The 23,254-nt window shown below is 42.9% G+C and overlaps 1 protein-coding gene across 1 annotated transcript; it reads right to left on the reverse strand.

The window, feature by feature from the left end:
* Positions 1–18,582: 18,582 nt before the first annotated feature.
* Positions 18,583–20,516, reverse strand: fam110c (family with sequence similarity 110 member C). The gene has a single exon (XM_046299347.1). It carries the CDS (start codon positions 20,330–20,332, stop codon positions 19,268–19,270), a length of 1,065 nt encoding a protein of 354 aa, XP_046155303.1. The 5' UTR covers positions 20,333–20,516; the 3' UTR covers positions 18,583–19,267.
* Positions 20,517–23,254: the final 2,738 nt, after the last annotated feature.

Genomic DNA, 23,254 nt, shown 5'->3' on the forward strand with positions numbered 1-23,254 from the left:
TCCTTGAGATGTTTCTACAACTTTACTGGACTCCACATGTGGAAAATTCAATTGATTGGACGTTATTTGGAAAGGCACACCTATTTATATAAGGTCCCACAGGTGACAGTGCATGTCAGAGCAAAAACCAAGCCATGAGGTTGAAGTAATTGTCCGTAGAGATCCGAGATAGGATTGTGTCGAGGCACAGATCTGGGGAGGGTACCAAAGAAATTCTGCAGCATCGAAGGTCCCCAAGAACATAGTGGCCTCCATAATTCTTAAATGGATGAAGTTTGGAAGCACCAACACTCTTCTTAGAGCTGGCTGCCCGGCCTAACTGAGCAATTGAAGGGCATTTGTAGGGAGGTGACCAAGAAGTCGCTCTGGATAAGAGCGTCTGCTAAATGACTTAAATGTAATGTAATGTAATGTAACATGATGGTCACTCTGAGAGAACTCCAGAGTTCCTCTGTGGAGATGGGAGAAACTTCGAGAAGGACAACCATCTCTGCAGCACTCTACCAATCATGCCTTTATGGTAGAGTGTCCTGAAGGAAACCACTCCTCAGTAAAAGGCACATGACAGCCCGCTTGGAGTTTGCAAAATGCACCTAAAGGACTCTCAGACCATGAGAAACAAGATTCTCTGATCTGATGAAACCGAGATTGAACTCTTTGGCCTGAATGCCAAGTGTCACGTCTAGAGGAAACCTGACACCATCCCTACGGTGAAGCATGGTGGTGGCAGCATTATGCTGTGGAGATGTTTTTCAGCAGCAGAGAGTGGGAGACAAGTCAGGATTAAGGGAAAGATGAACAGAGCAAAGTACAGAGATATCCTTGATGAAAACCTGCTCCAGAGTGCTCAGGACCCCAGACTGGGGGCGAAGGTTCACCTTCCAAAAGGACAACGACCCTAAGCACACAGCCAAGACAACGTAGGAGTGGCTTCGGGACAAGTCTCTGAATGTCCTTGAGTGGCCCAGCCAGAGCCCGGACTTGAACCCGATCGAACATCTCAGGAGAGATGTGAAAATGGCTGTGCAGCCATGCACCCCATCCAACCTGACAGAGCTTGAGAGGATAGAGAAAAATGGCAGAAACTCCCAAAATACAGGTTTGCCAAGCTTGTAGCATCATACACAAGAAGACTCTAGGCTGTTTTTTATTTGTAATACATTTGAAAAAAACTGCCTTGGAGCAGTGGTTCTCAAACTGTGGGGCGTGCCCAGGGGTCGGAAGAGAGGGCTTTAAACTTACTCTTGAAAGGTAACAGTAGAATGCACAAGGTAGTGCATCATCAGTTCCTCTTGCGGTGTTAGTCATTACATACCGTAGAGAGCTATTTACAACCTGTCAGAAATGTCTACATTGGGCCTCCTGAGTGGAGTGTTGTGCCGTGTCACTACAGCCTGAGGTTCAACGTCTGGCTATGTCACAACCAGCCGTGACTGTTTTTTAAAATCTATGTTAATATGAGAACCTCGATGAAAAGGTTATTTCATAAAAATTACAAACCACATTGTTATTAATAATATATAATAATATATGCCATTTAGCAGATGCTTTTATCCAAAGCGACTTACAGTCATGTGTGCATACATTCTACGTATGGGTGGTCCCGGGGACCGAATCCACTACCCTGGTGTTACAAGCGCCATGCTCTACCAACTGAGCTACAGAAGGACCACATAACTAGCAAGCAGTGATTATTGATAACTAGCAAGCAGTTTAATGACTTTGGGAGTTAGAGACCAGAAAAATATATCAGTTTACTCATCCAGAGCTATGCTTTAGCAATGTTTCTAGTTATCCATGGTAGAGGTGCCTGGAGAAGTGGGCATACTCTAATTTTGCCCAACATTTCCCAAATGACCTGCTCATTGAAGGAAAGGCGCCCTGTGTGAAAAATTTTATGAGAAACAGTGACATACACTTTGAATGATCTAAAACTATAAATGCCATATTGGTCAGGCCTACCCAAGCTGTACTGTGCAGTAGGCTAATAGTAGTCACACTGTTGATATAGATAAATAAGGCTGTCACGCTCTCAAAGTCACACCTTTTTTATTAGAAAACAACACAATTGGATGTCCATAAAAATGCTTTGAATACATCAGGAGACATCAATTTCGATTTTTTGAGTGTAGTTACCCTTTAATTGTTGTTAGTTTAGCATTTCAGTAGCACATGAGATGGAGTTCGTAAAACAAATGGCCACTGGATTGATGCAAATAATCATGATATCGTTCTGCCAGGTAGGCTACTTTGTCAACATTTAATTAAGAAGGTTTCTGGGAAAAAGCCTTTCCATCTACCAGAAGACGGTTAGGCCTATCATTAGCATCACTATATTTTTCCTGTTTCTTCATTGTTTGAAACCTGGATGTTTAACTTCATATTATTAGGCATGTCTTACCTTGCTTCAAAGTAGCCTATCGACAAAATCCTACCCTAGAAATGTGGAGGCAATTTTTTTATGACGACTTCCTCATGCATTACCAGTCAAAAGTTTTAGAACACCTACTCATTCAAAGGTTTTTCTCATTCAAAGGTTTTTTATTTTTTACATTTTTTTTTACATTGTAGAGTAATAGTGAAGACATCAAAACAATGAAATAACACATACGGAATCATGTAGTAAACGAAAAAGTGTTAAACAAATCAAAATATATTTTATATTTGAGATTCTTCAAATAGCCATCCTTATCCGATGACTGTTTTGCACACTCTTGGCATTCTCTCAACCAGCTTCATGAGGTAGTCACCTGGAAGGCATTTTAATTAACAGGTGTGCCTTCTTAAAAGTTCAGTTGTGGAATTTCTTCCCTTCTTGCGTTTGAGCCAATCAGTTGTGTTGTGACAACCTAGGGGTGGTATGCAGAAGATAGCCCTATTTGGTTAAAGACCAAGTCCATATTATGGCAATAATTGCTTAAATAAGCAAAGATAAATGACAGTCCATCACTACTTTAAGACTATTTTCAAGAACTTTTAAAGTTTCTCGCTAAAACCATCAAGTGCTATGATGAAACTGGCTCTCATGAGGTCTGCCTCAGGAATGGAAAACCCAGAGTTACCTCTGCTGCAGAGGATAAGTTCATTAGAGTTACCAGCCTCAGAAATTGCAGCCTAAATAAATGCTTCACAGAGTTCAAGTAAGAGACACATCTCAACATCAACTGTTCAGAGGAGACATTAGACCGGTGGAAATCTGTCCTTTGGTCTGGTGTCCAAATTGGAGGTTTTTGGTTCCAACTGCCATGTTGGAACCAGTGTGAGACGCGGTGTGGGTGAACAGATCATCTCTGCATGTGTATTTCCCACCATAAAGCATGGAGGAGGAGGTGTTATGGTGTGGAGGTGCTTTGCTGGTGACAGTGTCAGTGATTGATTTAGAATTCAAGGCACACTTAACCAGCAAGGCTACCACAGCATTCTACAGCGATAAGCCATCCCATCTGGTTTGGGCTCAGTGGGACTATCATTTGTTTTTCAACATGACAATGACCCAACACACCTCCAGACAATGTAAGGGCTATTTTACCAAGAATGAAAGTGATGGAGTGCTGCATCAGATGACTTGGCCTCCACAATCACCAACCTCAACCAAATTGAGATGGTTTGGGATGACTCTTACCGCAGAGTGAAGGAAAAGCAGCCAACAAGTGCTCAGCATATGTGGGAGCTCCTTCAAGACTGTTGGAAAAGCAGAAGCTGGTTGAGAGAATGCCAAGTGTGCAAAGCCGTCATCAAGGAAAAGGATGGCTACTATATTAAGATTTTTTAAAACACCTTTTTGGTTACTCTTTGATTCCATATGTGTTATTTCATAGTTTTAAGGTATTCACTAGTATTCTACAATGTAGAAAATAGTAAAAATAAAGAAAAAACATTTGAAGGAGTAGGTGTTCTAAAACTTTTGACCTGTAGTATACATTCTCCTGTTCTATTGTTTATTTTTAAACATTTTTTCATTGTCCAGCACATATTGGCATTATCCTAGTCAATCTGCAATGCAGGATAGTTTTTACATCTTTACATCTACCCTCTTTCTAAATTTCGAACTGATGTTTTCATATCGGTCCATGAAACCCCTTGCATGTGCTGTGCCGCAAATTGCATTTTGGAACATTCATGCGTAGGCCTACCACCATGTGCACATTGCTGCAACTATATGAAGAAATTATAGTTTATCAACATTTTAAGCTAAACGTTCGGATCTATTCCATCAGCCTTATTAATTGATATGCGTATACCTCCACTACACTCATTTGATACACATCGTGGGGATTAAGAAGTGAGTATACACAATGCCCCTGAAAAAGAAGTGGGTATATATGGCGTATACACACCCTACACCACTGTTTGTCATTTTAGGGAACTATCGCTTTAACAAATGTTTTGATGAACATTCATTTATATATTTGATGATGTGATTAAAAAGAAGGAATAGTATTCTCATTATTTCACCATTAAATGATTAAGCATTCTGTGCCAGATAGAACCTTCCCATTGGGCACAGATGTCAACTCAACATCTATTCAAATCAAATCAAATCTTATTGGTCGCATACACGTTTAGCACATGTTATTGTGGGTGTAGCAAAATGCTTGTGTTTCTAGTTCCAACAGTGCAGTAATATCTAACAAGTAATATCTAACAATTTCACAACAATACACACAAATGTATAGGAATGGAATAAAGATCATTAAGATAATCCCAAATTGGTTCTACGTAATTTAATTGAAATGACGTGGAAACAAGGTTAATTCAACCACTGTGTGCCTAGTGGATTATGGCTGAACCCAGATTGACATTTCTGAGCTATACGATTATATCTGCCATTGCACCCCCACATTTCACTAAAATTGTCCGGTGTATGTGACAATTAAACATAAACAAAACAAAAAAAGATTGATTTATAAATGTTTTAGGATTTTGGAACTCTGCACTTTAGGTACCTTTAAGGTGAGGATCTTATTGGCTTATGAAATAATAATTTACAAAAAAATTATTCTGAGATCTGGGATATGAAAACATCAATGCTCAATATCTCAGAACTATGCTTTGTGCAGATAGAATCTTACAGTCGAAGGTCTCGAAATGGCAACCTGTGTGCGGAGAGAGACCTTGGATAGACAGTTGCTGTGTTCACGACAACTGTGAACTCGAAAAGAAACAAGGTCAAATCGGGACGTCAGTGATCTTCAGGTCGTAGACATAGACTGACCAGATGAAAGCTATGGTCACTTTTTAAATCAGTGTAGATGAAGGAGAAGAAATATGTTGAAGAAGGATTTTTAAACCTTGAGACATGGATCATGTGTGTGCAACTCAATATTAGGAAGGTGTTATTAACGATTTGTTCACTCAGTGTATGTTGCATATTTTAATATTGTATTATCTTAAAAGTGATTTGCTAAGTTAGGATTTTACTATTTGAAAATGATTTATGATTTGTGTTATGATTGTAAATCGCTGTATAATTCAGTCTATGACTGCGAGAAACAAATACATTATTCTACTACTACAGTACTACACTACTCCACTTGGAAGGTATAAGAATCAACCAATAGGAAGCTCTACGCAAAAAAACATGTGCAAATTTTAACTCTGAGGTTCATTGTTGTCTTTAAAGCACCATTGAACGAAGTCATATATCAGATGTCGCAAGAGTTCCAAGTTCCCAGTGGTCTTGAACTCGGCATCCAATTTGGAAAATCGTTGAAGAAATATGAGCTCCATGTTTCCCACTTGAAAAGTATCAGAATCAACCAATAGGAAGTTCTACGCAAAACAACGTACCCAAATTTCAACTCGGCGGTCCCAGGTTTACGAGTTGTCTTGAAGGAACCAATAAACTCTGATTTTCCAACTTGGAAAGTTTCAGACTCAATTGGAAGCTTTACGGGGAAAAAAAACACAAATTTTAACTTGGCGGTTCTGAGTTGTTTTGAAGCATCAGCTTGTGACCACTGAGGACAGTCACCCATTATGTGGGCTCAGCATCTGTGAAGGGGACACGGGCACGGGACACACAGGACATAAGAGGGTAGGGGGGATGGGGGGGACCTGCGAGATATCACCAAACAATAGCATCATGCACAACACTGCCAAGTGGTACAGTTCGTGTCACTCACTCATCATTGGGCTTTTGTTTCAAATGCATCTTTAACTCTGAGTAACCTACCAACCATTACAACTAGTCAATGTAAGCTATAGGATGAAAATAACAGCTTGATAGCTACAGTGCTTTCAGAAAGTATTCAGATCCCTTGTCTTTTTCAAAATGTTGTTACATCACAGCCTTATTCTAACATGGATTAAATCGTTTTTCTCATCATCAATCTACACACAATACCCCATAATGACAAAGCAAAAACAGTTTATTTTTTATTTTTAACAAATTTCAATTTCAACAAAAACGGAAATACGACATTTACATAAGTATTCAGACCCTTTGCTCAGGACTTTGTTGAAGCACATTTGGCAGCGATTACAGCCTCGAGTCTTCTTGGGTATTTATTTATTTTTTATTTATTTCACCTTTATTTAACCAGGTAGGCAAGTTGAGAACAAGTTCTCATTTACAATTGCGACCTGGCCAAGATAAAGCAAAGCAGTTCGACAGATACAACGACACAGAGTTACACATGGAGTAAAACAAACATACAGTCAACAATACAGTATAAACAAGTCTATATACAATGTGAGCAAATGAGGTGAGAAGGGAGGTAAAGGCAAAATAGGCCATGGTGGCAAAGTAAATACAATATAGCAAGTAAAACACTGGAATGGTAGTTTTGCAATGGAAGAATGTGCAAAGTAGAAATAAAAATAATGGGGTGCAAAGGAGCAAAAATTAATAAATAAATTAAATACAGTTGGGAAAGAGGTAGTTGTTTGGGCTAAATTATAGGTGGGCTATGTACAGGTGTAGTAATCTGTGAGCTGCTCTGACAGTTGGTGCTTAAAGCTAGTGAGGGAGATAAGTATTTCCAGTTTCAGAGATTTTTGTAGTTCGTTCCAGTCATTGGCAGCAGAGAACTGGAAGGAAAGGCGGCCAAAGAAAGAATTGGTTTTGGGGGTGACTAGAGAGATATACCTGCTGGAGCGTGTGCTACAGGTGGGAGATGCTATGGTGACCAGCGAGCTGAGATAAGGGGGGACTTTACCTAGCAGGGTCTTGTAGATGACATGGAGCCAGTGGGTTTGGCGACGAGTATGAAGCGAGGGCCAGCCAACGAGAGCGTACAGGTCGCAATGGTGGGTAGTATATGGGGCTTTGGTGACAAAACGGATTGCACTGTGATAGACTGCATCCAATTTGTTGAGTAGGGTATTGGAGGCTATTTTGTAAATGACATCGCCAAAGTCGAGGATTGGTAGGATGGTCAGTTTTACATGGGTATGTTTGGCAGCATGAGTGAAGGATACTTTGTTGCGAAATAGGAAGCCAATTCTAGATTTAACTTTGGATTGGAGATGTTTGATATGGGTCTGGAAGGAGAGTTTACAGTCTAACCAGACACCTAAGTATTTGTAGTTGTCCACGTATTCTAAGTCAGAGCCGTCCAGAGTAGTGATGTTGGACAGGCGGGTAGGCTGCACAGTAATGTTTCTTATCGATGGCAGTTAAGATATCGTTTAGGACCTTGAGTGTGGCTGAGGTGCACCCATGACCAGCTCTGAAACCAGATTGCATAGCAGAGAAGGTATGGTGAGATTCGAAATGGTCGGTAATCTGTTTGTTGACTTGGCTTTCGAGGACCTTAGAAAGGCATGGTAGGATAGATATAGGAGTATAATGCTACAAGCTTGGAAAACCTGTATTTGGGGAGTTTCTCCTATTCTTCTATGCAGATACTCTCAAGCTCTGACAGGTTAGATGGGGAGCGTCGCTGCACAGCTATTTTCATGTCTCTCCAGAGATGTTCGATCGGGTTCAAGTCCAGGCTCTGGCTGAGCCACTTAAGAACGTTCAGAGACTTATCCCAAAGCCACTCCTGTGTTGTCTTTGCTGTGTGCTTAGGGTCGTTGTCCTGTTGGAAAGTGACCCTTCGCCCCAGTCTGAATTCCTGAGCGCTCTGGAGTAGGTTTTCATTAAGGATCTCTCTGTACTAGTCTCCCAGTCGCTGCCGTTGAAAGAACTTCCCCACATCATGATGGTGCCAGAATGTCATAAGGTGAATGCACCAATTTGTAAGTCGCTCTGGATAAGAGCGTCTGCTAAATGACTTAAATGTAAATGTAATGTTTCGTCCAGATGTTATGCTTTGCATTCAGGCCAAAGAGTTCAATCTTGGTTTCATCAGACCAGAGAATCTTGTTTCTCATGGTCTGAGAGTCCTTTAGGTGCCTTTTGATAAACTCCAAGCAGGCTGTCATGTGCCTTTTACTGAGGAGTGGCTTCCATCAGGCCACTCCACCATAAAGGCCTGAAATGTTCTCCCATCTCCACAGAGGAACTCTGGAAGTCTGACAGAGTGAGCATTGGGTTCTTGGTCCCCTACTTGACCAAGTCCCTTCTCCCCCGATTGCTCAGTTTGGCTTGGCAGCCAGCTCTAGGGAGAGTCTTGGTGGTACCAAACTTCCAATTAAGAATGATGGAGGCCACTGTGTTCAATGCTGCTGACATTTTTTGGTACCCTTCCCCAGATCTGTGCCTTGACACAATCCTGTCTCTGAGCTCTACGGACAATTCTTTCGACCTCATGGCTTGGTTTTTGCTATGACATGCACTGTCAAATGTACAAAAGTTCAATTTTGAGTCTCATAGCAAAGGGTCCTAATACTTATGTAAATAAGGTATTTCTGTTTTTTATTTTGAATAAATTTGCTAACATTTCTAAAAACCTGTTTTTGCTTTGTCACGAATGGGTATTGTGTGTAAATTGTTGAGAATTAGTTTTACTTAGTCCATTTTAGAATAAGGCTGTAACGTAACAAAAATTGGAAAAAGGGAAGGGGTCTGAATACTTTTCATATGTTTTTATTTGCCAATAAGTAGTAACCATTGGTGAAGCTATAGTTAATTAGCTTTAAATTATGTGTTCTTTTTTGTGGACGTGAACATTTTTTGTCAAGTAAATTAAACGATTATGATGACAAAACATGTGTCAATGTGACGACAGCAAAACGCCACAGTAGATTGCGCCATTGTGCTTAGATGACGTACATCGTCCTAACATTATGAACAGCGCCAGGACCCATTGCGAGTGGGAGTTGACTTCTGACATGACACCACAGTACCACCCTATGGCATCGTCCGGGGCTGTCTAAGACTCATTCCTGCAGATTTAAGGGGGCTTCGTGCCCCCTTAAAGTGTATTATTCTTCTACTGCACATTTAAATCAATAAATATTTTGATGAACTACATCAGCATTGTCTCTTTTTTTTAGGTGTCAGCACATGCACACACAAACTCCGGGCCTTTTTAAATACATAAAAGAATGGCCCTATCTGTGTGTGTGTGTGTGTGTGTGTGTGTGTGTGCATGCGTGCGTGCGTGTGTGTGTGTGAGAGAGATAGACAGAGAAGCAGATCACAAGCAGGCACCTTGTTGTAAGGGCACTTCCACAGAGTGAGTAACATTCTACATTGGACCGCAAGCATGCCCTGATGCAATTCACATAATATATTTTTATTTTGTGATCTCGTTTTAGTCAGATTTTCTTTAATCAGATATTACTATGGGATATATCATGAGAACTAACTTCACGCAGATAAGCAGCTCAAATAGTAGGAAAGACATTGGCCACATATATTGTTTAGGTTTGTTATGGAGAGCAAGACCCAGTTCCAATCTGATGCTGCCTCCTAGGGGCTGCCTTCAAATGTACATCAAACCACAAATAGGCTGCTACTAGTAGCAATGTGCTGCCTTTGCTCTAAACTGGAGTTAATATATATATATATATATATTTCACCTTTATTTAACCAGGTAGGCTAGTTGAGAACAAGTTCTCATTTACAACTGCGACCTGGCCAAGATAAAGCAAAGCAGTGCGACAGAAACAACAACACAGAGTTACACATGGAATAAACAAGAGTACAGTCTATATATAGTCTATATATAGTGTGTGCAAATGACGTGAGGAGGTAAGGTAATAAACAGGCCATAGTAAAGGAGTAATTATAATTTAGTAAATTAACACTGGAGTGATAGATGAGCAGATGATGATGTGCAAGTAGAAATGCGGGTGTGCAAAAGAGCAGAAAAGTAAATAAAAACAATATGGGGATGAGGTAGGTAGATTGGGTGGGCTATTTACAGATGGGTTATGTACAGCTGCAGCAATCGGTTAGCTGCTCAGATAGCTGATGTTTAAAGTTAGTGAGGGAAATATAAGTCTCCAGCTTCAGCGATTTTTGCAATTCGTTCCAGTCATTGGTAGCAGAGAACTGGAAGGAAAGGCAGCTAAAGCAGGTGTTGGCTTTGGGGATGACTAATGATATATACCTGCTGGAGCGCGTACTACGGGTGGGTGTTGTTATCGTGACCAGTGAGGTGAGATAAGGCGGAGCTTTACCTAACATAGACTTATAGATGACCTGGAGCCAGTGGGTCTGGCGACAAATATGTAGCGAGGGCCAGCCGACTAGAGCATACAAGTGGCAGTGGTGGGGGGTGTAAGGGGCTTTGGTGACAAAACGGATGGCACTGTGATAGACTGTATCGTTTGCTGAGTAGAATATTGGAAGCTATTTTGTAAATAACATCGCCAAAGTTGAGGATCGGTAGGATAGTCAGTTTTACGAGGGTATGTTTGACAGCATGAGTAAAGGAGGCTTTGTTGCGAAATAGGAAGCCAATTCTACATTTCATTTTGGATTGGAGATGTCTAATATGAGCCTGGAAGGATAGTTTACAGTCTAGCCAGACACCTAGGTATTTGTAGTTGTCCACATGTTCTATGTCAGAACCGTCCAGAGTAGTGATGCTAATCAGGCGGGCGGGTGTGGGCAGCGATCAGTTGAAAAGCATGCATTTGGTTTTACTCGTGTTTAAGAGCAGTTGGAGGCCACGGAAGGAGTGTTTTATGGCATTGAAGCTCGTCTGGAGGTTAGTTAACACAGTGTCCAAAGAAGGGCCAGATGTCTACAGAATGGTGTCGTCTGCGTAGAGATGGATCAGGGAATCACCAGCAGCAAGAGCGACATCGTTGATATATACAGAGAAAATAGTCGGCCCGAGAATTGAACCCTGTGCTACCATATAGAGACTACCAGAGGTGCGGACAACAGGCCCTCCGGTTTGAGTGTGTTCCACACTTTGCAGTGTTCCACACTGAACTCTGTCTGAGAAGTAGTTGGTGAACCAGGCGAGGCAGTCATTTGAGAAACCAAGGCTGTTGAGTCTGCCGAAAATAATACGTTGATTGACAGAGTCAAAAGCCTTCGCCAGATCGATGAAGACAGATGCACAGTACTGTCTTTTATCGAAGGCGGTTATGATATCGTTTAGTACCTTGAGCGTGGCTGAGGTGCACCCGTGACCAGCTCAGAAACCAGATTGAGCAGCGGAGAAGGTACGGTGGGATTCGAAATGGTCAGTGATCTGTTTATTAACTTGGCTTTCGAAGACTTTAGAAAGGCAGGGCAGGATGGATATAGGTCTATAACAGTTTGGGTCTAGAGTGTCACCCCCTTTGACGAGGGGGATGACCGCGGCAGTTTTCCAATCTTTTAGGGATCTCGGACGATACGAAAGAGAGGTTGAACAGACTGGTAATAGGGGTTGCAACAATGCCGACGGATACATTTAAGTCATTACATTTAAGTCATTTAGCAGACGCTCTTATCCAGAGCGACTTACAAATTGGTGCATTCACCTTATGGCATCCAGTGGAACAGTCACTTAACAATAGTGCATCTAAATCTTAAAGGGGGGGGTGAGAAGGATTACTTATCCTATCCTAGGTATTCCTTAAAGAGGTGGGGTTTCAGGTGTCTCCAGAAGGTGGTGATTGACTCCGCTGTCCTGGCGTCGTGAGGGAGTTTGTTCCACCATTGGGGGGCCAGAGCAGCGAACAGTTTTGACTGGGCTGAGCGGGAGCTGTACTTCCTCAGTGGTAGGGAGGCGAGCAGGCCAGAGGTGGATGAACGCAGTGCCCTTGTTTGGGTGTAGGGCCTGATCAGAGCCTGGAGGTACTGAGGTGCCGTTCCCCTCACAGCTCCGTAGGCAAGCACCATGGTCTTGTAGCGGATGCGAGCTTCAACTAGAAGCCAGTGGAGAGAGCGGAGGAGTGGGGTGACGTGAGAGAACTTGGGAAGGTTGAACACCAGTCGGGCTGCGGCATTCTGGATGAGTTGTAGGGGTTTAATGGCACAGGCAGGGAGCCCAGCCAACAGCGAGTTGCAGTAATCCAGACGGGAGATGACAAGTGCCTGGATTAGGACCTGCCCCGCTTCCTGTGTGAGGCAGGGTCGTACTCTGCGGATGTTGTAGAGCATGAACCTACAGGAAAGGGCCACCGCCTTGATGTTAGTTGAGAACGACAGGGTGTTGTCCAGGATCACGCCAAGGTTCTTAGCGCTCTGGGAGGAGGACACAATGGAGTTGTCAACCGTGATGGCGAGATCATGGAACGGGCAGTCCTTCCCCGGGAGGAAGAGCAGCTCCGTCTTGCCGAGGTTCAGCTTGAGGTGGTGATCCGTCATCCACACTGATATGTCTGCCAGACATGCAGAGATGCGATTCACCACCTGGTCATCAGAAGGGGGAAATGAGAAGATTAATTGTGTGTCGTCTGCATAGCAATGATAGGAGAGACCATGTGAGGTTATGACAGAGCCAAGTGACTTGGTGTATAGCGAGAATAGGAGAGGGCCTAGAACAGAGCCCTGGGGGACACCAGTGGTGAGAGCGCGTGGTGAGGAGACAGATTCTCGCCACGCCACCTGGTAGGAGCGACCTGTCAGGTAGGACGCAATCCAAGCGTGGGCCGCGCCGGAGATGCCCAACTCGGAGAGGGTGGAGAGGAGGATCTGATGATTCACAGTATCGAAGGCAGCCGATAGGTCTAGAAGGATGAGAGCAGAGGAGAGAGAGTTAGCTTTAGCAGTGCGGAGCGCCTCCGTGATACAGAGAAGAGCAGTCTCAGTTGAATGACTGGTCTTGAAACCTGACTGATTTGGATCAAGAAGGTCATTCAGAGAGAGATAGCGGGAGAGCTGGCCAAGGACGGCACGTTCAAGAGTTTTGGAGAGAAAAGAAAGAAGGGATACTGGTCTGTAGTTGTTGACATCGGAGGGATCGAGTGTAGGTTTTTTCAGAAGGGGTGCAACTCTCGCTCTCTTGAAGACGGAAGGGACGTAGCCAGCAGTCAGGGATGAGTTGATGAGCGAGGTGAGGTAAGGGAGAAGGTCTCCGGAAATGGTCTGGAGAAGAGAGGAGGGGATGGGGTCAAGCGGGCAGGTTGTTGGGCGGCCGGCCGTCACAAGACGCAAGATTTCATCTGGAGAGAGAGGGGAGAAAGAGGTCAGAGCACAGGGTAGGGCAGTGTGAGCAGAACCAGCGGTGTCGTTTGACTTAGCAAACGAGGATCGGATGTCGTCGACCTTCTTTTCAAAATGGTTGACGAAGTCATCTGCAGAGAGGGAGGAGGGGGGGAGGAGGATTCAGGAGGGAGGAGAAGGTGGCAAAGAGCTTCCTAGGGTTAGAGGCAGATGCTTGGAATTTAGAGTGGTAGAAAGTGGCTTTAGCAGCAGAGACAGAGGAGGAAAATGTAGAGAGGAGGGAGTGAAAGGATGCCAGGTCCGCAGGGAGGCGAGTTTTCCTCCATTTCCGCTCGGCTGCCCGGAGCCCTGTTCTGTGAGCTCGCTCACAGAACAGGTAATTTTAGAAAGAGAGGGTCCAGATTGTCTAGCCCAGCTGATTTGTACGGGTCCAGATTTTGCAGCTCTTTCAGAACATCTGCTATCTGGATTTGGGTGAAGGAGAAGCGGGCGAGACTTGGGCAAGTAGCTGCGGGGGGTGAGGAGCTGTTGGCTGAGGTTGGGCTAGCCAGGAGGAAAGCATGGCCAGCCATAGAGAAATGCTTCTTGAAATTCTCGGTTATCGTGGATTTATTGGTGGTGACAGTGTTACCTAGCCTCAGTGCAGTGGGCAGCTGGGAAGAGGTCCTCTTATTCTCCATGGACTTTACAGTGTTCCAAAACCTTTTTGGAGTTAGAGCTACAGGATGCAAATTTTGGTTTGAAAAAGCTAGTGCGTGTATTGGTTCCTGACTTCCCTGAAAAGTTGCATATCGCAGTGGACTATTCAATGCTAGTGCAGTTCGCCACAGGATGTTTTTGTGCTGGTCAAGGACAGTCAGGTCTGGAGTGAACCAAGGGCTAGATCTGTTCTTAGTTTACATTCTTTGAAAGGGGCATGCTTATTTTAGATGGTGAGGAAATTACTTTTAAAGAACGACCAGGCATCCTCGTCTGACGGGATTTGGTCAATATCCTTCCAGGATACCTGGGCCAGGTAGATTAGAAAGGCCTGTTCGCAGAAGTGTTTAAGGAAGCGTTTGACAGTGATGAGGGGTGGTTGTTTGACCGTGGACCCATAGCGGATGCAGGCAATGAGGCAGTGATCGCTGAGATCCTGATTGAAAACAGTATTTGAAGTTGGTCACGATAATATCTATGAGGGTGCCCATGTTTACGGATTTAGGGTTGTACCTGGTGGGTTCCTTGATCATTTGTGTGAGACTGAGGGCATCTAGCTTAGATTGTAGGACTGCCGGGATGTTAAGCATATAACAGTTTAGGTCACCTAACAGAACGAACTCTGAAGATAGATGGGGGGCAATCAATTCACATATGGTGTCCAGGGCACAGCTGGGAGTTGAGTGGGGTCTATAATAGGCGGCAAAGTGAGAGACTTATTTCTGGAGAGATTAATTTTTAAAATTAGAAGCTTGAACTGTTTGGGCATAGACCTGGATAGTATGACATAACTTTGCAGGCTATCTCTGGAATAGATTGCAACTCCTCCCCCTTTGGCAGTTCTTTTGGACGGAAAATGTTGTAGTTAGTTATGGAAATGTCAAAATTTTTGGTGGCCTTCCTAAACCAGAATTCAGACACAGCAAGGACATCAGGGTTGGCGGAGTGTGATAAAGCATTGAGTAAAATAAACTTAGGGAGGAGGCTTCTGATGTTAACATGCATGAAACAAACGCTTTTTCGGGTTACAGAAGTCAACAAATGAGAGTACCTGGGGACACGCAGGGCCTGGGTTAACCTCCACATCACCCGAGGAACAGGGGAGGAGTAGGATGAGGGTACGGCTAAAGGCTATCAAAACTGGTCGTCTAGTGAGGTTGGGGACAGAGAATAAAATGAGCAGATTTCTGGGCGTGGTAGAAAAGATTCAGGGCATAATGTACAGACAGGGGTATGGTGGGGTGCAGGTACAGTGGAGGGAAGTGGGATTGGTTTTTACAGTAGTGTTGCAGTCCTCTGAATGCTTGGGAGTGTAGAGGCAGGATGATACTTGTCCCTGTGCTGCTGTCAGCCCCTTCTAGGGAACTCTGGAGGAGTCATGGGTGTGCCCATAATATAGGTGAGGCTGAAAAGTGTGTACCTTCCTACAACAGACAGGAAACAGCACGTTTGTGAGTGGAGGCGGCGTTAATGATCGCCTGATTAGGACAATTGGCAAATAAACGTGTGTAATAACATCCCACTTGGCACACCACTTTATTTTAAAGTGAAAATGTGTGTCATTTGTGGTTGAGACGTTGATCAATAAGATTAAAACCTTTATTCACTCACTCAAAAAGACTGAAGTTTTTAAAATTCCCAATGTGTTATCACTAGGTTTACAACACAACCAAATATCAACATTTAAAGGCGATGTATCTAATGCTTGAATAGTTTCATCAGAGCCACTGGCCTAATTCTATTCTTTAACTTTTATTTTTGGTTTAGTTGGAGACCGTTAATCCAACATATTATTTGATAAATTCTTGACAAGTTAATAAACTGTTTACTGAATTGCAAAAGTGATATTGAATTGTGTTTGGTTGTCAACGCAACCAAATATCAACATAAGAAGAAGATGTATATTATGTGCCACTGACTTAGTCTGACTTTAATTCCAGTTTGTTTACAAAATAATATTTGATCAATTGGATTCTCCATTTCAACCAAAATCTAAGTTAAAGAATAGGAATAAATCAAATCAAACTTTAACTGCATTTTAAATCAAGTTTGATTGATTTAGTCCTATTCTTTAACTTAGATTTTTGGTTGAAATGGAGATGTGAATCCAACATATTCATTATTAACATGAGGATTACATTTGACATCAATCAAAGCATAAAAACCCTAGGCTTACAGTGCATTCAGAAAGTATTCAAACCTCTTGATCTTTTCCACATTACAGCCTTATTCTAAAATTGATAAAATAAAATTCAATCTTCATCAATCTACACACAATACACCATAATTAAAAAACGAAACAGGTTTTTAGAAATGTTAGCAAATTTATTACAAGAAACCCCCCCAGAAATACTTTATTTACATAAGTATTCAGACTGTTTGCTATGAGACTCGAAATTGAGCTCAGGTGCATCCTGTTTCCATTGATCATCCTTGAGATGTTTCTACAACCTGATTGGTAAATTCAATTGATTGGACATGATTTGGAAAGGCACACACCTTTCTATATAAGGTCTCACAGTTGACAGTGCATGTCAGAGCAAAAACCAAGCCATGAGGTTGAAGGAATTGTCTGTAGAGTTCCGAGACAGGATTTTGTCAATGCACAGATATGGGGAAGGGTACCAAAACATTTCTGCAGCATTGAAGGTCCCCAAGAACACAGTGGCCTTCATCATGGAGGACGTTTGGAACCACCAAGACTTTTTCTAGAGTTGGCAGCCTGGCCAAACTGAGCAATCAGGGCAGAAGAGCCTTGGTCAATGAGGTGAGCAAGAACCCGATGGTCACTCTGACAGAGCTCCAGAGTTCCTCTGTGGAGATGGGAGGACCTTCGAGAAGGACAACCATCTCTGCAGCACTCTACCAATCCGGCCTTTATGGTGGAGCGGCCTGACAGAAGCCACTCCTCAGTAAAAGGCACATGACAGCCCGTTTGACAACGCAGGAGTGACAAGTCTCTGAATGTCCTTGAGTGGCCCAGCCAGAGATCTTGGGTGTTTCAACAAAGTACAAAGAAAAGGGTAAATGTGATATGTAAAAGTGTTATTTTTCATTTGTAATAAATTTGCTAAAATGTCTAACCCTGTTTTTGCTTGGTCACTATATGTGTGTAGATTGATGAGGAAAAAACCCAACTGAATCCATTTTAGAATAAGGCTGTAACGTAAAAAAATGTGGAAAAAGTCAAGGGGTCTGAATACTTTCCAACTGCACTGTATATGTATTGTCTATTTTTAGTTGAACCCTGGGGTTTAAAAACAAGAGCTGTTGATGACTTTGCAAATGCTACAGTATATAGGCCAAAATAGTATCATTGATGAAATACTGGATGATTTGTAAAGTCTGCTTACACTTCATTTGCTCTGTTAAGCCTTCCCTCTAGAATGACTCTGATAGCTACAGTGAATCTAGTCACTACATTTACATTTTAGTCCTTTAACAGGCACATTGACAGTTTTCACCTGGTGTATTGGAACCAGCAACCTTTCAGTTTCTGGCCCAATGTTCTTAACCGATAGGCTACCTGTCACCCACTTATTAAGAGATCTCTCAATAATCAATCTCACGATAGCACATTGGTAGTAGTGGGTGACAAATCAAAGATAAGTGGGGCAGGGCTTGGTTAAAACCCTGGAGGGGGGACATAATGGATAGATGTAGATAGCTCAATTCTCCAGTAGGAGGTACTGCTCAGCCTATTGTTTAGTTTTTTGATAGTGGATATAACGTTGAAGATCTGACGTTGTTTCAAATGTACAACTTCAACATATTTAATACAAGGTTTGTCTATGTTAAAAATTGGTTACCATGATGACATAATTCTGGGGTTGAAATTTCACCCTCAAAACAACAGTTAACGTTGATGACTTTTTTCAAATCAAATGTATTTTCCACATGGATTCCACATCACAATACATTGACAAATGACATTGAAACAACATTGATTCAACCAGCCTGTGCCCAGTGGGATGTGTGTGCTAACAGATGGACATGTGTATAAAGAATGTATAATCCATATACACACAGGAGTGTGTGATTCTGTGTTCTCTCTCTCCCTCACTTTTCTTCCTGTCATGTTACTGCCTGTGAGCTGTAATTACAGGGAGTGAAGAAGGTAGGGTTGAGAGGAGAACAGAGAGAGAGGGAAATTGAGACGAGTGCTAGTGACGGAATGTGCAAGAAAAAAAAAGGAAGAGATATTCAGTTACATTCCATCATTGACCTTTAACCTAATACATTTTCAAATGACCAGGTGCACTCTCTCATGGCTGCTTCATGACTAGAGACAAGAAACTTTTGTTCCGGTTGCCTCGAGCTCAGACAATGATATTTATCCCCAGTATTGAGTGACCTGTTTGATGATTCTACAATGTGGCAGTAACTAGATGTGCTTTGGCATTCCAATAGAACTGTTCATGAAATTGTACTCCAGAAGAGGTTAACGGTTTAATTGACATAAGAACACATACTGTACAAAGGTCTATTTCCACCAGAAATACAGGTCATTGTCTATAAAAAATAACAGCAATAATAAAACCTAGTCCAAAGATAGACCTCACAGATTGTCTTGGTTGACTATTTGGACTTGTAACATTTGTACTAACACATAAGTATTCACACACAACCAATAAACATGTTTTATCAGCAAAGTAGTGATCCGTGAAATCACACACACATGTTTGTTTTTACTATCCTTGTTGGGACCAAACAATTGATTCTCATTCAAAATAATATTTTCCCTAACCCTAATTGTAACCCAAACACCTATGTCTAAAATGGCCTTTTTTCTTGTGGGAACAAGCAACATTTCCTCCACTTACCTGAATTGTCCGTATTTTACTATCCTTGTGAGGACATCTGTTCCGCACAAGGATAGTAAAACAAACACACACACACAAACATATAACCTATTGTGCAATAGCCATGAAAACATTGTGTGAAGGCCAAGAATGTCATGTAGTATTTCAGAGGCAGACGCAGTTTAACATTTTAGTGGGTAAGGAATAGCTAAGGTTATGTTGTAGGACTAGGCCTAAAACAGGCAGCCTATAGGCAGAACCTAATAGAGAGGCCTACACTGCTAAATAAGCCTATATGTAGGCGTTGAATACAGAAAAGTCAGTTTAGATCTCGTAATTTCTTCCCAGACTCTTTGGCATTTTTACAGCTGTACAGCCATTTTATAATCCTGGCATTGCGCTCAATGACCGATGTCCCCTGTCGAACAGTTTCATGCATCTCCTCTTCCAGTAATCCTTCGTTACTGTCCTCGCCACTATTCCTTGTGAACCCGTCATCTGACGTCGAGATGCTGACGCTTCGGATTTTATTGACACGTTCATCCGAACATGCGGAAAAGTTCTCTTTGCCCAGGGACTCTATGACTTCGCCATTCAGTCCGCAGTATTTGAAGAAGGCATCAAAGTCGGCAAAGTTTTTGGAATATCTTGAGCTGATGTCAGAGTGAGAACGGCCAACCCCTTTGCGAGTCCTCCTCTGAACTTCCGCTAGTCTTTTGTGAGTGGGTCTCTGCATCACACCTGGGGACACTTTTATGTCCGTCCATTCTTCATCTGTGGATAGAGATTGTGTTTCTGGCTGTATGGGTTTCGAATAGCCAGCCTTTGAATCACATTCCTTGGCAAGTATGTCGGGTGTCGTACATTTGGTATACATTTCCTCTGCCTCACATTCCTTACCTGATGCCTCAGGTAGTAAACTTGCCTTATCCAGTGAGCTGAGCAACAACCTGCGCCCCAAATTCAGTTTATTTTTTTCACGCGTCGATGCTTTCACAAGTTCACATTTCTGTCGGTACAGTAAAAGTGAGTCTCTTCTTTTGGAGCTCGTCCGATGCACCGCATTTTTGTCCTCCGGCGGCGAAGGCCCTCCTTGCACACTGCTTGTACCCGCAGGCGAATTCCTCCCACTGTTCCTACAGTTCATGTTGGAGCTCCGATTAGACGATCCGTTACTACTAACAGAGGCAGATCCAAAACTAACCACGGGCTCCTGTATCGAGTTGAACACCTGTTGACTTTTGACATACTGTTTTTTACTTGCGGCAAGCATCTCCACTGCGCTCATGCGTCCCGTCTCTTCGCTCTCCAGTTCCATCTGTTTCCGAAGGTATTCCGGACCCTTCTCTAGAATTCTAGTGGCATCTACACCTTTGTTAGTCATATTGTTGGTTTTTGCTTTCAAAACACTACCCTAGCAGGCATTCCAAAACTGTATTCAGGATGTAAAGGGGTCCCACGTTACCAATCCAGTGCTCAAATGTCCAGAAGCTCGAAGTAAGAACAATTCAATGTTCTACTGTACAAACAAGCTCGTGCCTTGCCCAAGCACGTACTAAAGCGGGAGTGTTCACCTTTCTGCTTAAACACATTACACAACCCCATCCTGTCTTGCGCAAGACCAGGTTGAACCAAACAAGTGGTATGCAAAGTACACCTGATCATCACCACAGTTTTTGATATGTACCCCCAAAAAATGTTTCAACTGGTTACAAGTAAATAAGTTATTTGTTGTTGTTGAGTAAACCTAACTACATTTGTTGAAACCAAATTTATGATTAAATGCCAACTGTTATATTTTATTATTAACAAATCTATATTTCATGTCAACACTCAACTTGCTTTCCCATTTGGTTAAACCTAACAAACAACATTGATACCAACTAATATTTAATGTTAATACAACCCATTTAAAAAAATATTTTTTAAATGTATTTGTATTTTTTATCTCCGCAGGAGGCCTTTTACCTTTTGATAGGTCGTCATTGTCAATAAGAATTTGTTCTTAACTGACTTGCCTAGTTAAATAACGGTTAATAAATAAAAGTAAAACAAATTAAAGTAGATTTTTCACTTTGGAGTTACCTATCCACATTTCTTTAATTGGGTTACAAGGAATTAGATACATTTCCTGTAAATAAAGATATTAATTTGGTTCCATAACATGAACTAATTTCACGATTTACCAAATACATTCTTTATAATAGTTAAAATTTACTGGCTACATTATTGTAACCAATTGGTGGCAATCTCGACAATGGAAACCTTTCCATGGTCTTTCATATCACATGCACTTCTACAAATACATTTGTGATTCAGTGCTGGCAGAGTATAGGTATAAGCTTGATAATATTAAAACATAACACTTTAACTGTAATGACATTCACACACTGAAAGCCACGCCTCCAACTCTTCTAATAGGATGCCTCTGCTTTATTGCCCCCACTGCTACGCAATGCAAATTAGCATGAGGTATTGAAAGCAATTTCACTCTTTCTGTGAAAATGTTATCACCTACATTTCCATTGGATGCAATGAAACTACCCGACTTTATATCCGGCAAATCCCATGCAGCGACATTAGAAGTTCCTGCAGCCATGTTACAAGTTCAAACACTTGAAGGCGTGATGTTCTGTTGTAGGTTATAGACCCTAGATTGACAGGTTTTAAATCCCCCCCAAATCATCGTTTTGAACTTCTAACTTGGTAGGAATAATAACCCATTGGGCACAGACCTCAATTCAATGTCTATTCCACATTGGTTCAACGTCATTTCATTGAATTGATGTGGACACAACGTTGATTCAACCAGTGTGTGCCAAGTGGGAAGGAAGGGAGTGGTTTGTGACACACAAGAGCAACCGCGGGGTAACGCTCAATCTGATTGAATCAAGACCCTAATTTTAGAAAGATTAAAAGGGCTGGAGTACAGCAGAGTCTATCTGGAAACTAGTGACGCGTTGCCACTGATAAAACCAATCAAGTTTTTTGCATGGGTGTACTTGACTGGCAGTAGACTGGGCTGTGGGGGAAGTAGGCCAGGTACTGGTGGCAGCAGACTGGGCTCTGGGGGATGTAGGCCAGGTTCTGGTGGCAGCAGACTGGGCTGTGGGGGAAGTAGGCCAGGTACTGGTGGCAGCAGACTGGGCTGTGGGGGATGTAGGCCAGGTCGTGGTGGCAGCAGACTGGGCTGTGGGGGAAGTAGGCCAGGTACTGGTGGCAGCAGACTGGGCTGTGGGGGATGTAGGCCAGGTACTGGTGGCAGCAGACTGGGCTGTGGGGGAAGTAGGCCAGGTACTGGTGGCAGCAGACTGGGCTGTGGGGGAAGTAGGCCAGGTACTGGTGGCAGCAGACTGGGCTGTGGGGGAAGTAGGCCAGGTACTGGTGGCAGCAGACTTGGCACTGGAGGAAGCAGGTTGGACTGCAGTGGGAGCAGCCTGGGTGGGGATTGCAGCAGAGATGTCGGCAGTAGTGGTGGTGAAGTCATCCAGTCTCCTCCGAGTCAGGGTCCATGTCCTGCATGGCCTTCTCAGTCTGCCTGAGCAGATAGTCCATACACCAATTAGCTCTCCTGAAAATGAAAAAGACAACAGAATGCAAAACGAGACAAAAATAAATGAATATGATTCCAATATCTTCATCAAAACACTGACACATAGTTTTGTTTCTGCCATGTTTTAATGGATGTAATGCTATTCGTTAAGAAATGACAGTGTGTTATGTACTGAGGTTCCTCTTCAAGGCTATAGCAGAAGAGAGCACTTACAGAAGCTCTACTAGAGCTGGCGGTGCCCTGAGAGACAGCAGAGACAGTGGTGGTTTTCACAAAGGCTGTAGCAGAGGGGGTCTGGGAGAAAGGTGAGGTGGTCTTCACAAAGGCTGTAACAGAGGAGGTCTGGGAGAAAGGTGAGGTGGTCTTCACAAAGGCTGTAACAGAGGAGGTCTGGGAGAAAGGTGAGGTGGTCTTCACAAAGGCTGTAACAGAGGAGGTCTGGGAGAAAGGTGAGGTGGTCTTCACAAAGGCTGTAGCAGAGGGGGTCTGGGAGAAAGGTGAGGTGGTCTTCACAAAGGCTGTAACAGAGGAGGTCTGGGAGAAAGGTGAGGTGGTCTTCACAAAGGCTGTAACAGAGGGGGTCCGGGAGAAAGGTGAGGTGGTCTTCACAAAGGCTGTAACAGAGGAGGTCTGGGAGAAAGGTGAGGTGGTCTTCACAAAGGCTGTAACAGAGGGGGTCCGGGAGAAAGGTGAGGTGGTATTCACAAAGGCTGTAACAGAGGAGGTCTGGGAGAAAGGTGGGGTGGTTTTCAC

This window comes from Oncorhynchus gorbuscha, linkage group LG14 (assembly GCF_021184085.1).
Source record: "Oncorhynchus gorbuscha isolate QuinsamMale2020 ecotype Even-year linkage group LG14, OgorEven_v1.0, whole genome shotgun sequence".
NCBI classification, from domain to species: Eukaryota; Metazoa; Chordata; class Actinopteri; order Salmoniformes; family Salmonidae; genus Oncorhynchus; species Oncorhynchus gorbuscha.

Coding starts and splice junctions, on each gene's coding strand:
- fam110c (XM_046299347.1), bottom strand. CDS start 20,332: ATGACTAACAAAGGTGTAGATGCCACTAGAATTCTAGAGAAGGGTCCG.